Raw genomic sequence first — 16,084 nt, 5'->3', positions numbered from 1 at the left:
CTGTTGATCCAGAAGACCTGAGTCGTCCTCAGCTCTCCCTGCAGCTGTGGGCACAGGGTCTACACAGAGTCCGGCCTTCGGAGGGGAAATTGATGGCCTTGGGAGCCACGTCATTGGTCTGTTAGAGCGGTTAGCCTCATGGAGAGACCATCGAAAGCACAGGAATGCCGGGAATTTGTCTAAAACCTGCGTGTGTTCGTGTTAGCTTTCGGATCAGATTTAGAGCATTTTTTACTTTTTCCTTGTATTCATGGCAGTGAGAGGAATAGGCAGCAACCAAAGTAAGCTCAGTATTCTCCCTGAGGAAGAGAAGAGGATGCAGGTGGGGCCTTTGTGCTCTGATCCCTCGTTCTCCAGTCCCCTTCATTCACCCTGGACGCCGGGAGGGAGGGTCCTGTTCTGTTGTCTGTTGGAAACAGACAAAAGCTTCAGGAGGCTCATGGCCTCTTTTCATCTCAAGCGGCTTCATGGCTTCGGTGTCCCTGTAGCCGTGTCTAAGTGGCCAGATCTGTCTCTCAGGGTGAGCCTGGCGGCATCAGTGCTGTGTTTGATGTATTTTATCAAAACCTGCTTATCAACCAAAGAAGGCATTTTTCTTCCCCAGTTCATTCTGTTTTTCACCTCATCCCTCAGATTTTATAGGCCTGATGTTTTATGAACTGTTCTGTCCCTCATTAATGAAACTTTATTGGGGGAAGGGGAGAAAAAACCTTATTTTAACTTATTTTCCATTTGTTGCCAATTAGCTTCACGTTTTAAGATCTGTCAAGGCACAAATCCACAATCCAGGTGTTATGGAAAAATGCTAGTTCGGTTAGACAGAGTCAGAACACTTGCATTTTTCCTGGCATCAAGTCTTCTTTGTGAAGGAGCTGGTAAAGCAGAGACGGCCAGGAACCTGGGGCCACAAGTGACATCCCAAATGACTGCCATCTGTGCTGCCATGCAGGCATTACTTGTCATATGTGGTTATGTGATTTTACCTGAGATCGAGGCCCAGTCATATGCCACCTCCTCTGTGCAGCCTTCCTTGATTTGAAATGAAGCTTGTGGCTTCCACCATTTCTCAGCACACTCTTCCTTGTGTCTTGTAATGTGCTTTGTTGTGTCTCCTCTCACAAATCAATTGTCAACTCCTTGAGGACAAGCTGTGTGTCTAATTCTGTCTTTGCACCTCCTCCCTGGGGGCACCCTCAGCCCCCACCTCACTGCCCCTCCCCCACCCCGCCCGTCCTGCCCGGTCCCTCCAGGGCCCATTGCAGGGCGTCCCACACAGTGTTTGCTCAGTACACATGGGTTGAAATGGAAATCAGATTTTCAGTCCCTCTTACAGAATATCACTTTCTGCTGAGCATACAGTGATTTGCACATTTGTTTTATTTTCCTATTAGGTCAGGGGTTGGAAAACTTTTTCTGCAAGGGTCAGGTAGAAAATGTTGTGGGCCTTGTGGACCCTGTGGCCTCTGTCGCCACTATTCGGATTTGCTGTTGCAGCACAAAGGCAACCCCCAGGCAAGAGGTACATGGGCCGGGTGCCTGGGTCCCAATACAGCGTGATTCACAAAAACAGGCCGTTGGGCCTTAGACTGCTGACCCCTGGGCCACATCATCAGCTTCTGCAGAGGCAGGTCTGTGTTCAGTCTGCCTCGTGTCAGCAGAGTGCCATGCAAACAGCAGGTGCTCCATAAATGCTGGTTTAGGGTTTAAATGAAACGAAAGGCTGAAACTTGAGTTGCGCATACGCAGATGTCGTGACCCAGCAATTCCACTCCCGACAGAAATGCCTGCACGTGGTCACCAAGGATATGTACCAGAGTGTCCATAGCAGCACCATTTGTAATGGCCCCAAGCTGGAATCTATCCCCATGCCAGTCAACGGAGAATGGATAAAGAAATTGCTCCCTGTTCACATAGTGGAATACAATGCAGCATTGAAAATAAATGTGCTGTATGTAAAAATATGGCTGAGTCTCACAAACATGATGTCAAATTGAGACCAAGAAGTCGGACACAAAAGATGACACACTATAGGATTTTATTCACATAAAGTGTAAACACAGGTGAAGCAAATCTGTGCTGTTAGAAGTCGGGAGAGTGGTTCCCTTTGGGGGGGGTGGTGACTGGAAGGAGGTCGGAGCGGGGCTTTCTGGGGCACTGGTTATGTTCTGTTTCTTGATCAGGGTACTGGTTACATGAGTGTGTTCAGTTTGTGACATTTCATCAAGCTGTCCACTTATGATTGGTATACTTTTCTGTATAAATGTTATAGATGACTAAAGCATTTGATTTAATTTTTTATTTTTAAAAGCAGTTTGTCCAAACAGTATTTAACTGGAGACCACTACCAACCTTCTAATTTTCTCGCTGATGCTACTCAACTGCTGCCTCCTGCTGACCCCACATCTGGGCTCTTTGTCCTGTAAACGGGCACATAGAAGCCTGGTCCCTTCTTTCATCTCTCCCACTCACGGTACAAGAGCAGACCCCAGACATGTGCAGGAACCAGTGGAGTGAGTTGAGGGTGGAGCCAGTGGTCCCTGCCTCGGTCTCCCCCCACCTTCCTGACATCCTTATCTGGAGGGGGTGTGTGACCTGTCTTGGCTTCCTTGTCTGCTCCGCAGAACATCGTAGCGGTGGGAGCCGGGTTCTGTGACGGCCTCCACTGTGGAGACAACACCAAAGCTGCCGTCATCCGCCTGGGGCTCATGGAAATGATCGCCTTCGCAAGGATCTTCTGCAAGGGCCACGTGTCCACGGCCACCTTCCTGGAGAGCTGTGGCGTGGCCGACCTGATCACCACCTGCTACGGAGGCCGGAACCGCAGGGTGGCCGAGGCATTTGCCAGAACTGGAAAGGTAGTCCCTGGCCTGCCCTCCCCATCCCCTCCCTCCTCACGTGAGACTCCTGGGCTGCGGTGGGCTACAGCCCAGGGGAGATGGAGCCCAGGCAAGATGGAGGCCGGCATTCCTTGTTCCGGGTAGTGTTTACCTGTCAGCTTTCACTTAAAAGTACTTAAATCTTACATCCTTGATCTTGAACGTCTTTATCTTTCCTTGGCTTGCTGCAGAGGATTATGGCTCCCCTCCCCCACTCTCCTCTCTAAATAAGTTGTTCTCTGGTGTTTACGGTAGATTTTTTTCATCCTTTGTTTTTAAGACCATTGAAGAATTGGAGAAGGAGATGCTGAACGGGCAGAAGCTCCAAGGACCTCAGACTTCTGCTGAAGTGTACCGCATCCTCAAACAGAAGGGGCTGCTCGACAAGTAAGTCTCCCCATTGTCCATGGACCAGAGAGACGGTCATCCTCCCAGTCCTATCGTGACGCCAGCCCAGTGCACACGAGCACAACTTTTGACAAGCGTGTGCAAGACTTTACTGGATTAGTTTTGTCCCTTGTGTGATGTGAACATCTACAGCAGGAAACATTTACTTACCCTGAAAATGAGCATTTATACAAAACACAAAACCAGGCTCGACCACAGTGGGAAGAGCTCAATTCTATAAAGCATGTTACAAAACATGAAGTTTGAGATCCTGGTTTGTTCTGCAAGGGTGTTTGGTAAAAGCTACATAGCATAAGTTTTAAATGAAAAAAAGATGTAGTCTTGTTAATGTCAAACAGTTCAGAAAAGAAGGAAGGCCAAATCACCCCAGAATGCTGCTCCCGGAAGTGAGCATGCTGAGGATTGGTGAGCAGCCTTGCAGTCCCTCCGTCATGTGGATGGGTGGGTGGGTGCATCCAGCCTCCACTGCCCTTCCAGGCTGGTCGTGTGTTACAGGTGGGCTTGGTCAGGTCGATTTGCTGTGTGATGGTGGAGGAAGCCCTGAAGCAGCACAAAAACTACCCAGCTTCTCGGAGGCTGCTCCTGGGCCCCACCTGCCCCACAGCCCTTTATTTGGTCGATTTGCCAAGCGTTGCTGCATAATCGTGATGACAAGTACCCCACCTAGTGAATGCGTGTGCAGTGTAACCCGTGTGTGCTGTACTGTCCGGTAATGCTCTTTGGGAGAGGGAGAATTTGGTTGCCTTGGAGAGGAGGGAGCCGGGCAGCTGAATTGGTGCTGCCCGTGTGGCCAATCCAGAGCGTGCACTTCCCTCCGAGCTGGGAGGTGGGTGAGCACGGCATCTGCTGGGCTTTCTGCTTGCATGTCCTTCATCCTCTGCAGGTCAGTCCGGATGTCTGCTGGTCCCAACCATGCGTCTTTGCCTCACCCTGCGCCCAACTTTCCTCCTCCTTGTCCCTGGTGTAGATTGATCAGCCGTCGCGTTCCATATTGAAAGTCGAAGATGAGGGTGGACGGGCACTTGTCTTCCTTCTTTAATTTGCATTTTATTTTTCCGAAATGGCTTTTGAAACCGGCCAGGCAGAGACGGAAGTCATAAACAAGCCTCCAGAGGAGGAGAATTGCCTTTAAATCGTGACTGAAAGCAAAACACCTCTGACATGCATGGTTTTCCCCGTGTGCTTACCAGCAGACAGTGATGTGTCTGTGTGTGGTTGGTGTACTTGAATGACAGCAAGTCGTCATCAGGAATTTTAAAAAGTCTTAAAAAAATACCTGAGTGTTTGGCAGTGGTGAGTATCTCCTGAGCACAGTTTTAAAGTGGCATCTGTGTGCTCCCAAGGCGTGCCTTAGATAGCATTCTAGGAATTGACCAGTTGACTAGATGTTAGTCTGTATTCATCATTTCACTCCAGGAGGACAGGGGCTGGAACTGGCGTTCTGGGCTCAGCACCTGCCTGTTTTCACAAGCAGCTGTAATCAAGCAAGAGAAACGGTTCTGAGCAGACGCCTCTCCTCAGTCATCTTGCATTTTCTTTCTTCCAGTTAGAAATTGAACAGGCTGTGCCTCTGCTTAACGAGGTCCCTGCCAGGTGGGAGGGGCACCACCCTTCTCCCAGGCTGGAGCGTGGATTCCCGTAGGACGCGCCCTTCCCTCGCCTGCTCCCGAAGCTGCACAGGCAGAGCCGAGTTCTCCGTTCTCCCTTTCCACCACCTCATACCTGGATTTTCTTCTGTTTCATTCTAGCCATCACTCCTCTGGTCTTCCTCTATTTCCTTCTCCCCTCCCTTCCCTTCTCCATTGCTATAGAAGGAGCAGTGCACAGGAGGGCAGATTTAAGGCCACCTTGTGGCTCACTAGCCGCGTGGTCTTGGGCAGGTCCTATTTTAATCTGTTCTATGCTCTAGTCTCTTTATGCACAAAAATCAAACTGTAGACCAGGTGATTGCCGTGGTCCCTTTGACCTCGACTATTGTAACTCAGAGGCCTCCTGCTCCGACAGAATGAGGTCCGCAGTCCTTTGGTTGGCATTGAGGCAGCCCTCCCAGTCTGGTACTAACTTCACTTCCCACCAGCACGTCCTGTTACCCCTGCAACACCTTCTTTAGTTGAAGTGGACTTCCCTTTGCCCCAGCGCCTCCTTCTCACACCCTGAGTGCCTCCGTCCTCCTGCTGTTTGCCTGGACCCTCCCGACGTGCATCTCAACCCTCATCACCGTGAGGGGAGCCGGGTCTGTCCTCAGAGAAGCCTCCTTTCATCTCCTCCAGCCACAGAGAACTTTCCCTGCTTGGAACTTATTGTTCAGACCAGCGGTCAGCCAACTTTTTCTGTAAAGAACCACACATTAATCTTTGCAGGCCACGTACAGGTCTCTGCCGTATAGTCATCTTCTTTTTCTCCTTTTATAGCCCTTTGAAAATATGAAAATCATTCTTAGCTCACAGGCAGTACAGAAACAGGTCACGGGCCAGAGCTGCTTCTCAGGCTGTGGTTTGCGGACCCCGGGTTTAGACAACATTGCTGCTCACGTGCTGTGGACTTATTACGTAAATATATAGTTTTACTTTAATCTCCATATTTGGAGATGGGAAGCATGTACTTTTGGCAAAAAAAAATTTCAAATTCTACAGAAAGTCGCAGAGTGAAGAGTGAGTCTTGACCGCCACCCCAAACACAGGCAGCTCTCAGGGTTCAGTGACCCTTTCCCCCGAGCCTTGTCGTTTGTGTAATGAGTCCTGTGCTCCACGTTCGCCTCTGCCCCTCGCTTTTCTTCACTTTAGGATATGTTTGAAGATCATTCCACACCTGCTCCTAGAGATCTCATTCTTTTTTTAATAGAGGTAGAATTGACACATAACATTATATTAGCTTCAGGTGCACGTCGTTGTGACTTGGTATTTGTACAGCGAAATGATCACCACAGTAAGTTTAGTGACCTTGCATCACCCTACATAGTTATATTTTTTTTCTTGGGATGGGAACTTTTAGATCTCTCTTAGCAACTTTCAAATAGGCAATACAGTGTTATTAATTATAGTCTCCATGCCGTACATCACATCCCCATGACTTATTCGTTTTATAGCTGGAAGTTTGTCCCTTTTGACCCCCTTCATCCATTTCACCCACCCCCTGGCCTCTGGCAATCACCGACCTGTTCTCTGTATCTGTGAGTTCAGGGTTTTTTATTATTGTTTTTTGGGGGTTTTTTTTAGATTCTACACATAGGGAGGACCTCTCATTCTTTAATAGCTGCAGAACATTCCACTTTATGAGAGAACCACAGTTTATTTAACCAATCTCCTCTTGATAGATATTAACTTTGTATGGGGTTTTGTGCTCTGATAAAATTTCTTGGGGCTGGCGCAGTGGCACAGCAGTTAAGTGTGCACATTCCGCTTCGAAGGCCCGGGGTTTGCTGGTTCGGATCCCAGGTGTGGACCTACACACCGCTTATCAAGCCATGCTGTGGCAGACATCCCACATATAAAGTAGAGGAAGATGGGCATGGATGTTAGCTCAGGGCCAGTCTTACTCAGCAAAAAGAGGAGAATTGGCAGCAGATGTTAGCTCAGGGCCAATCTTCCTCAAAAAAAAATGTGCTTTATTAGATTTCCATATACGTGTGTCTTTATGAGAATGTGTGAGTATAAGTATTTGTATTAGTTTGCTAAAGCTGCCATAATGAGAATACCACAGACTGAGTGGCTTACGCAACAGCAATTTATTTCTCATAGTTCTGGAGGCTGGAAGTCTAAGATCAAGGTGTTGGCAGGCTTGACTTCTGAGGCCTCTCTCCTTGGCTTGTAAATGGTGGTCTTCTCCCTGTGTCTTCACGTGGTCTTCCCTCTGCATTTGTCTGAGTCCTAATCTCCTGTCTTATAAGAACACCAGCTGTATTGGTTTAGGGCCCACCCTAATGACCTCATTTTAACTTAATCATCTCCTTCAGGGCCCTATTTCCAAATGCAGTCCATTCTGAGGTCCTGGGGGTGAGGACTTGATCGCAGGGATTGGGTGGGTGGGACCCAATTCAGCCCATACAGCGTTGGAAGCTCCTTGAGGGCTGGGGCCTTGTTTGTAACACTGCGCATCCCTGCACCTCGGTGAGGCCTGACATCTTAAGTCCTCAGGGTCCATTAGTGGAATGATTCATTGATTAGTTTATGTCAATATTTTTCTGTGAAATATGTTTTTTGTCCTCCTTTCACCTCTAATCTTATTTAGAGAGTTCCCCAAACTGATCTAATTGGCCTTGTGGCATTTTATATTATAGAAAATAGCATTTAGATGGTCAGTATAGCTTAGTGGTGGGTGTTGGCTCCAGAGTCAGAAACTATGCCTTAGTTTCCTCATCTGTAGCGTGGGGATAATATTATCTACCTCATAGGGTGGTTGTGAGGGTTAAACAAGTTACTTGTCCATAGAAATCACTCCTTCCCCTCACACTCCATATCTCTTCTTAACATCTCATCTACAGAATACATTTTGGAAATGCTGGTCATGAAATTTGGCAGTACTTTTGGCTGTGAGAACAATGCCCAGTTAAAAATGCCTTGAACAATAGGGTTATTTTTCTCTCAGAACAAGGAGTCTGGAGGTGGACATTATTGATGTTGTCTCAATGCCTCTGGGTTAGAATCTCAGTGATCCTGTTACCCTCCCTCAAAGGCGCAAGATGGCTGCAGCAGCTCCAGGCATCACAGAGTCACACTGTTGCACTCAGCAGCAGGGAGCAAGAGCAGTCTGAGGTAGCAGATTTTTTCTCCATTGCTTTTCAAGGAGAGAGATATCTTCCCTAGAAACCTCAGCAGATATATTATGTCTTGCTGGCCAGAAGTTGCTTACTTGGCTAATTCTGGGTGAAAGAAAGGCTGGAAAAGTGAACATTAGGCCATTTCCAACTCTGGTAAGGAGAGAATGGGGTTGAGAATGGCTTTGGTTGGCCACTCATCACCTGCCACCCTGCTTTGGGGACACACAAGTTGTTCTCATCTTAGGAACAGGAAAACTAAGCCATGGAAGGACAAGGCAAGGGGCTGAAATCTCCAGGCTGTAACTCCCATTCACAAGAATTCATTCAACAAATACTCACTGAGCACCTGCTCCTTGCTGTGCCCTGTGCCTGGCCCCAGGGATGCAGAGGTGAACAAAACAGACTTGGGTCCTGTCCTCCCAGAGGGTGCAGTCCAGGACCCAAGGCCGTCAGGCGGCTGCAGTTATTAGCTCTCATTATGGCTCACCAGCCATATGCCAGGTGTTGTACTGTCTACTTTACGTGTAAGTCAGTTAATATAACGGTCCCGAGCCACCAGCCCCATTTCTCAGATGAGCAAACGGGGTCAGAGGGCTGGTGAAACCTGCCCAGAGTTCATAGGCTGTGGAGTCAGATTTGACTGTCTACCTCACTCCAGAAAATAACCAAACATTCTGTACCTTAAAAAACCCACAGTGAGGGGCTGGCCCCGTGGCCGAGTGGTTAAGTTCACGCGCTCCGCTGCAGGTGGCCCAGTGTTTCGTTGGTTCGAATCCTGGGCGCGGACATGACACTGCTCATCAAACCACGCTGAGGCAGCGTCCCACATGCCACAACTAGAAGGACCCACAACAAAGAATATACAACTATGTACCGGGGGACTTTGGGGAGAAAAAGGAAAAAATAAAATCTTTAAAAAAAAAAAAAAACCCACAGTGATAGGCTATCATAAAGACATATGGCCTTCCAGTACTGCTTGCTAGTCTTAAATTAAGTTGTCATTATAGGATTCTAACTAGATAATTTTCAGAATGACCTTTAAGAGTCTTGATTCTGTCAAGTTCACTTTGGGCTGTGCGTGTGTGTGTGCACATGTGTGTGTAAATGCCTGATTGAAATTAACTTAGTTATTTCCTTAGTGATTCCTGCCAGGAAAAAAAATACTTGCTGAGTCAGCTGTACCTTGGGATGATATTGTCTTTTCTTCCAGTGAACTATTAGCCCACTCCTTCGTACCCTCATCCAGTTCAAACTTTCATTTATACCTGTGTTCATATCTTGGAAGAAAAGGCAAAATAAATCCAGCTTCCAACATGAAATCGGTGCTTGGCTAATTGTGGGTCCACCTCGGTTCTTGCAGGAGTGTCCCAGGCCTGCATTATTTATGTGATGTGTGGGCTGCCTCATCTTCATCCTTGAATGCTCCTTTTTGTAAAAGGGAGAACAATACCTCCTTGCAGTTTAAAATTTATTCTCCAATCTTTTCAAATAGTGACAAACTTAGACTCATTCCAGATTTGACCAAGAGCCTGAGCCACAACCCTTTATGCAAATGACCACAGCTTACCCTGTCAGGTTTATCCTGTGACTTGTTTGTACGCAGTGCACTGCAAACGATCAGGCAGAGGATGGTTTAGCTTGTACCAAGATCTTACAGCCGCGTTGCAGAGGTTCTCTGCAGACCAAATAATAAGGGGATGCAAAAGATGGTCCCTTTGTTTTCCAAAAGTAGCACGCTGATCTGCAATCTGTTAGGCAAGACAGAAAAACTAACTTGTTCTGTGAGGTAAACCAGATGGCTGAACTTGTCTTTTCACATTTCCCCCCATCTAGGTTTCCCTTGTTTACTGCAGTGTACCAGATCTGCTATGAAGGCAAACCCATCCAGGAGATGTTGCTGTGTCTCCAGAGCCATCCGGAGCATAGATAAAGCGAATCAGGCAACATGTCGGGGAAAGTGCTGCTTTTCCAATCAGTCTTTTGGGTTCAAATGGAAACCGGGACTGTGGCAACAAGATGTTTGCTTGACTGTGATCCCATCATGGATGTGTATGAATTTTTACAGGTTCGTTTTTGAATTGCTAGAAGCAGTTCATTGGCTAAAATGTACTGGTCAACAACAAGACACGTATGTGGATGTGTGAGTGTGTGTTCATTGCTCGTTCTGTGGATGTTTCTATGAACCAAAATTAAAGGTCCATTTTAAAAATTACTTTTGAAATTTTCCCCCTGCAGTATCTTATAAGATTGGAACTATCTCAGCTAAACTTTTTGGATCTAATTCATATGTATTTGAGTGAAGGAATTTTTTTTCTCATTCTTTTGATGTTAAAATTTAACCAGCATTAACATGGTAGAGTGGAGGAGCGAGTGTGTTCAACGATCAACATACTGTAACTTTTAAACACTATCTCAAAGCCAGCATAATTAACTTCTTCGATTGTGGATTGATCTTTTTTTTTTAACAATTAGATATTTTTAATTGGTGGTCTACTTATGTATCTTCCTCTCACTGCAGTTTTCTGCATTTTTAGCCTCTTTTATCTTCATTAGCTGCCAGAATGTGCTTTCACAGAGGCCCAGGATTGGCAGAAGACAGAAAGCTAAACTGGGATTTTCCTGCTGTGACTGACACATTCTTCTGATTAATGACACTTGTATGATGCTTTCTGTTAGGTAGTACTTTTGTGCAAACATTTCCTTTAAGCCTCATGGATGCCCTGAGAGGGGGCTGCTATTATTCCTCTTTATAGATGCAGTCACTGTGCCTGGTGACCTGGCGAGTAGGGGCAGAGCCAAGAATCAAGTCCAGTGCACTTCCACCCCACCAAGGTGCCAGAACCTTCTAAAACGTCACTGGGCTGATTTGACCTCCAGCTAATTGGTTGTGGCACTTGCCATATGCGGCCTTTCCTGAGGCCATAGGAGGGCTTCCTGCAGCTGAGATTTGTGTGGGTCGTTGTCTGGACAGATGCCACTCCAAGTGTGGTCCTCACTCCATCAGCTTCATTGGGAGTCTCTTAGAAATGTACCTTCCCAGGTCCCACCCCAGATCTCTGAATTGGGGTATGGGATCCATGCTTTAACATGCCTTTTGTGTGTTTCTGATGCTCACTACAATTTCAGAACCACTACTTGAGAAAATTTTTTTCAGATTGGCATTTCTCCAACCATGTTCCATAGGAAATGAGTATCCTGGGATCCAGTGGGTGTTCCCGGTGTTCCCTGGAAAAGTCAAGTGGGTTTGGGAAAAGCTTTGTCTGTACACCGCTCTTGAAGGTATAGAATGTATGTCAGTGTGTCAGTGGAGCCTGTTTATTTAACCCAGCAAGTCCCAAACACATTAGGTTATGGAGATTTTTTTGGCAAGGAAAGTTTCCAGGGAACACTGTTCTAGGCTGAGATGACCTTGGGACAGCTCAAGTGTATCCTTCACTCCTGGCAAGAAATTAGGGTGAATAACTAACCACCTGTGGTATTGTTGGTTCTGAACTTTTACAGTTCAGGTCTGCCATGAATCTTTGATGAAGCTTTAAGGTGACACTGTCAGGTGTAACCAAGTAGATGTCAACCTCGCTGAAACGCACATTATGTGGAATAAGTGCTTTTAATTCTAGAATTAGAATTGGAATTACTGTATCTTCTTAAATAAGATTGGTTTCAGGATAGCATTACAGTTACGTTGCATAGCACTTGATAACTGTTAAGGGAACCTATGAATGTCACTTATATATTCATGGATTTTCAATCACTTTGTGAGATTCTGACCTTTTTTATTTTCTGGTTTGGGACTTTTTTTTCCTTCTATATCTGAAATCACTGTAGAATAGATTTTTGTGGGAATTTTAAAAACTCTATCCAGAACATTTTGGGGGGGCATTTTCAATCCCCATACACAGAGGTATATTGAAAGCACACGAAGTGGCTCTGAGTTCTGTTGATTTTAGTGCCACTGTTAAGCTAATCAACTTTTGATTGTCTCATGATTAATCTTTTTTAAAGTTTGTATATAGGTAAAAAAGTGTTAATTTTTAAGATACATAAAGGGCTGTAAGCTAATTGTGGTGTCTATTAAGTAGGATAATTAGATGTGCGGATTTAGGATTTTGTCTTTTGTATATTCTCATCTTCATCCAGCTTCCTACTCTGGGTTTTGTACTTGAGTGTTTTTTCTTTACAAACCCTCTCTTTGTCAAGTCCACTCTAACGTCTGCTGAGTGTACCTCTTGAACATACTTATAATATTCTGCACATTATGGAAAAAGGCAAATTTTGTAAGTGTATGCTCTGCTAACTGTAGATATTTATTACCCTATGAGTTATCTATTTTTGTAACCACCTGTGGTCCATCATTTAATTCACGTTTCTTACTATTATGGTAATAGGGAGAGAGACGTCTAGAAGAGAAGCTTAATTTGTATGATTTTAGCCAATCTGTGAATGTAAAAACTACACTGTTGCCTTGCTCTAACCCAGACTACTACAATGTGGAACAAATATCTATCTTGAAATCCATCCTAGCAGGTAGAGTTGAGCTAAACTCCTTCTGGCTTTTCACTGAGGTCTTAACTATAACATGGCCCCATGGCATCGGCCCAAGGACAGGTGAGGTGCCCGCGCACAAAGGGATCTTTCCTTTTTCCACTAGTTCTCTTCTGAGAGCCTTTTACTTACATGTGTACTGTCTGTTTACAGATTGTAGGTGGATATAATTTAAAAGCTTGATTGAATAAACATGTAACCCCCTAAACCTGTGCTACCGATCCTATCTTTTTTAAATCAGCTTAATTAATAGTTTTATTTGTTTAAGTTAGCTCTTTTATTTTCCTCCTGAGTTGTGTTGCATTTACAACAATAAAAAGGCCATTTTTAAAAGAAAGGCTTCATCTCTGATCCCAGTCCTCAAACACATCTGTTTCCATTTGTCTGTGTTCCTTTTCATTGCTTTCTGATTTTTTTAATATGATTATCGTTGTAGGACAGAGGCCTTCCAGGTCCAGCTGGCCCGTGGACTAATGAGCTTGAGCCCTCCCCTCCCCCACCTCAAAGGAAAGCTAGGAAAATATAACCTGTGTCGTTTTGTATATAAGGCTGACCTCACAAAAATGGGAGAGAAATCCCCAGGAGTCTGAAACAAGTAGGGGGCTGACAGGCGGGGTGGTAATGCCAGGAGGTGGCTCTGGGGCTGCCAGAGGAAAGAGGGGGAGTGCTCTCTGTTATCCAAGGGTTTGAGTGTAAAGCTCATGAGGGAACTAGAGCCCTGCAAGGGCTACACTGTCAGGGGGAAAATGGGCTAAGAAAACCCACGTAGAGGCACAAACAAGGAAGCTTGGCTCTAGGTGGAGAAAAACGTCTCTTCTGAAAATTTGTAATCGTGAGTCCAGCACCACAAACAGGTTTTGGGTTTGAATTTTTATATCCAGGAAACCACAAGCAAAAAGTTAGCGTAAAAACTGGAACTTATGCCAGTAACACCAGTAGATAGTGGGAGAAGCAAATACAAAAACAGTGCAGAAATCCCCTCTGGATCCAGGCTCCACAGACTTCCCATGTAAAAGGCCCCACTGAATATGCACTTAAAAAAATAAAATAGGGGCCGGCCTGGTGGCGCAGCGGTTAAGTTCGCATGTTCCTCTTCGGCTGCCCAGGGTTTGCGGGTTCGGAACCTGGGTGTGGACATGGCACCACTTTGCATGCCGGGCTGTGGCAGGCGTCCCACATATAAAGTAGAGGAAGATGGGCATGGATGTTAGCTCAGGGCCAGTCTTCCTCAGCAAAAAGAGGAGGATTGGCAGCAGTTAGCTCAGGGCTGATCTTCCTCAAAATAAATAAATTAATTAATTAAATTAAATAATTACAAAATATTCATTATAAGTGAAAGGTAACAGATTTTTTTAAAAAGAAGAATGAGATGCCCAGAGTTTCAGATAATTAATTGAGCAATATGATAGATGCTTTAAAAGATTTTTAAAAATAAAGACATAAAAGGAAGATGTGAGTATTAAGGACAAATCACTGTGGGAAAAAAACTCCAACCAAGCAGACTTGAAAACCTATTAGAACATCTAGAAATGAATGTAATTTTAAATTATGTCATTGGGCAGATTAAAGAGTAGATTTGACAGAGCTGGAGATGTAATTGGCAAACTGGAAAATAGATCTGAAGACATTAACAGAAAGTAGCAAAGAAAATATTTGAGAACTTAAGAGGTGAGTAGAGGATAAGATTCAACAAATGTCTGATAGGAGTTCCAGAAGAGAGAAGAAGGAGGGGCAGTTATTTTTAAAAGGCTGACATTTGTCCAGAATTAATTGTATGCAATGAATTGTGTATTATTTTCCATAATATATTTCCATTAAAATTTTACCACAATCTTTATAACTTTTTATGACTACATATAAACTAAGTCAATGGCAAACTTTTTTTTGAGGAAATATTGAATGAGGAATTTATGAGCATAATAATTCTACTTATTTACTGAAGTTAAGATTGATTGAAGCTACTGAAGCAAGCCATGCCACCTTTGTTAGGATGGGAGGCACAATACTGGGCCAGACGCGGTCCCAGCTCCTGCTTCCCCAGTTCATTAAGTCACATAACTCCTCCTGTGGAAGTTCATTTTCCTCATGGAAAGTGGGAATAATACGTATGCAGTCTAGCTCATAGGACTACTGTTAAGGTCAGTGAAAAAGCAGGAAATCAACATTTTTTTTTATTCCTTTGAGGAAGATTAGCCCTGAGCTAACTGCTGCCAATCCTCCTCTTTTTGCTGAGGAAGACTGGCCCTGAGCTAGCATCCGTGCCCATCTTCCTCTACTTTATATGTGGGACGTCTACCACAGCATGGCAGGCCGAGTGATGCCGTGTCTGCACCCGGGATCTGAACTGGGGAACCCTGGGCCGCCGAAGCGGAACATGCACACTTAACCGCTGCACTACCGGGCTGGCCCGGAAATCAACATATTAAAGGAGAAAAATTATATTATTAGCTGCTTGTGGCAGAGACAGTGCTATGTGTTCACTAAATTATTTCACTTATTTCCTGAGATACACAAACTACATGTGTCAGCCTCCCCAGCAGTGAGGTGACTGAGTTCTCACCAATGACATAAGGAAGAAAAACTGTGGCTTCCAGGGTCCGCGTTCTGTTTGATTCTTCATTCTCTCTTCTGTGTGCTGATTGGATATCAATCTCCAGGAGGACCTGGAAGCCCCTATGTTGAAGCTGGTAGAGCCTCTCTCAGCCTGGATTCCTGCATGACGACGTGAAGAAAATTCCCCTACCCTCGGTCACATAGGTATAAAAAGAGTCGTTACCGTGTTATGCCACTGAGAATGAGGGCTTGTTACAGCAGCTAGCAAAACTTACCTTAAGATGTTACTAAGAAGATGTTTGAGGAGTTACAAGAGATGGAACTTGCAGAAATGTCAAGAGATTGGGGGAAGTTTATCCATTGGTCACTATAGCTTCATAATGTCTATTTTGGCATTCCTCGTTTGGATGTGGGAGGCCGTGTTGGAATGTGGGTGGGTGCACCTGGTGGTGTGCCTGTCTGTTCCTCTCCTCTCCAGGACTAACTCTGGCTAAGTCCAGTCTTTGTGTATATAATTGTCCCTTGTTATCCAGAATTAATGTCAGTAAGTTCCAAGATTTATAACATGTTTTTCTTTAACACTAGAATGGCATTAAGATATCTTCCTCGTTTCAAAAGATTTTAATTAGAAATGTCAGATTATAGATAAGTCCACATGCCAGCTGTCATCTCTGAAAAATATGTCTGGCTGAAGCCAAAAGGAATGGCTCTTAAGCTCCCCCTCAAACACTAAGGAGTGAAACGTCTCTGAATTTTACACATTGTGAGTGAAATAGAGCTGCTGGAAAAGTACCTTATCACGGAACTTAATGCACCCTGTAATTTGTCAAGTTGGTGATATTTGACTTGTTGGAAATGCTTTTATGCTATGATACGTGTTATTTGCAATTCTTTTTAGTTCTTGCTCTTACTTATTTTTAAATGACTTTTGAATGGGTAACACAGTCAC

The 16,084-nt window shown here is 45.0% G+C and overlaps 1 protein-coding gene across 2 annotated transcripts in view; it reads left to right on the top strand.

Annotated features, from left to right (window-relative positions):
- GPD1L (glycerol-3-phosphate dehydrogenase 1 like) overlaps window positions 1–16,084 on the top strand; it is a 68,620-nt gene that overhangs the window by 46,668 nt on the left and 5,868 nt on the right. Inside the window, exons 6-8 of one of the 2 annotated variants that reach the window (XM_014827172.3) lie at window positions 2,622–2,855; window positions 3,157–3,263; window positions 9,874–12,919. In XM_014827172.3, the coding sequence (XP_014682658.1) occupies window positions 2,622–2,855; window positions 3,157–3,263; window positions 9,874–9,970 (438 nt within the window). In that variant the 3' untranslated portion in view covers window positions 9,971–12,919. Of the gene's footprint in view, window positions 1–2,621; window positions 2,856–3,156; window positions 3,264–9,873; window positions 12,920–16,084 lie in introns of those variants that run through there. The other variant, XM_070492547.1, reaches the window with a different exon arrangement.

The sequence above is a fragment of the Equus asinus genome, chromosome 21 (assembly GCF_041296235.1).
Source record: "Equus asinus isolate D_3611 breed Donkey chromosome 21, EquAss-T2T_v2, whole genome shotgun sequence".
Taxonomy (NCBI): Eukaryota; Metazoa; Chordata; class Mammalia; order Perissodactyla; family Equidae; genus Equus; species Equus asinus.
This window is presented reverse-complemented; position numbering and strand designations above follow the sequence as displayed.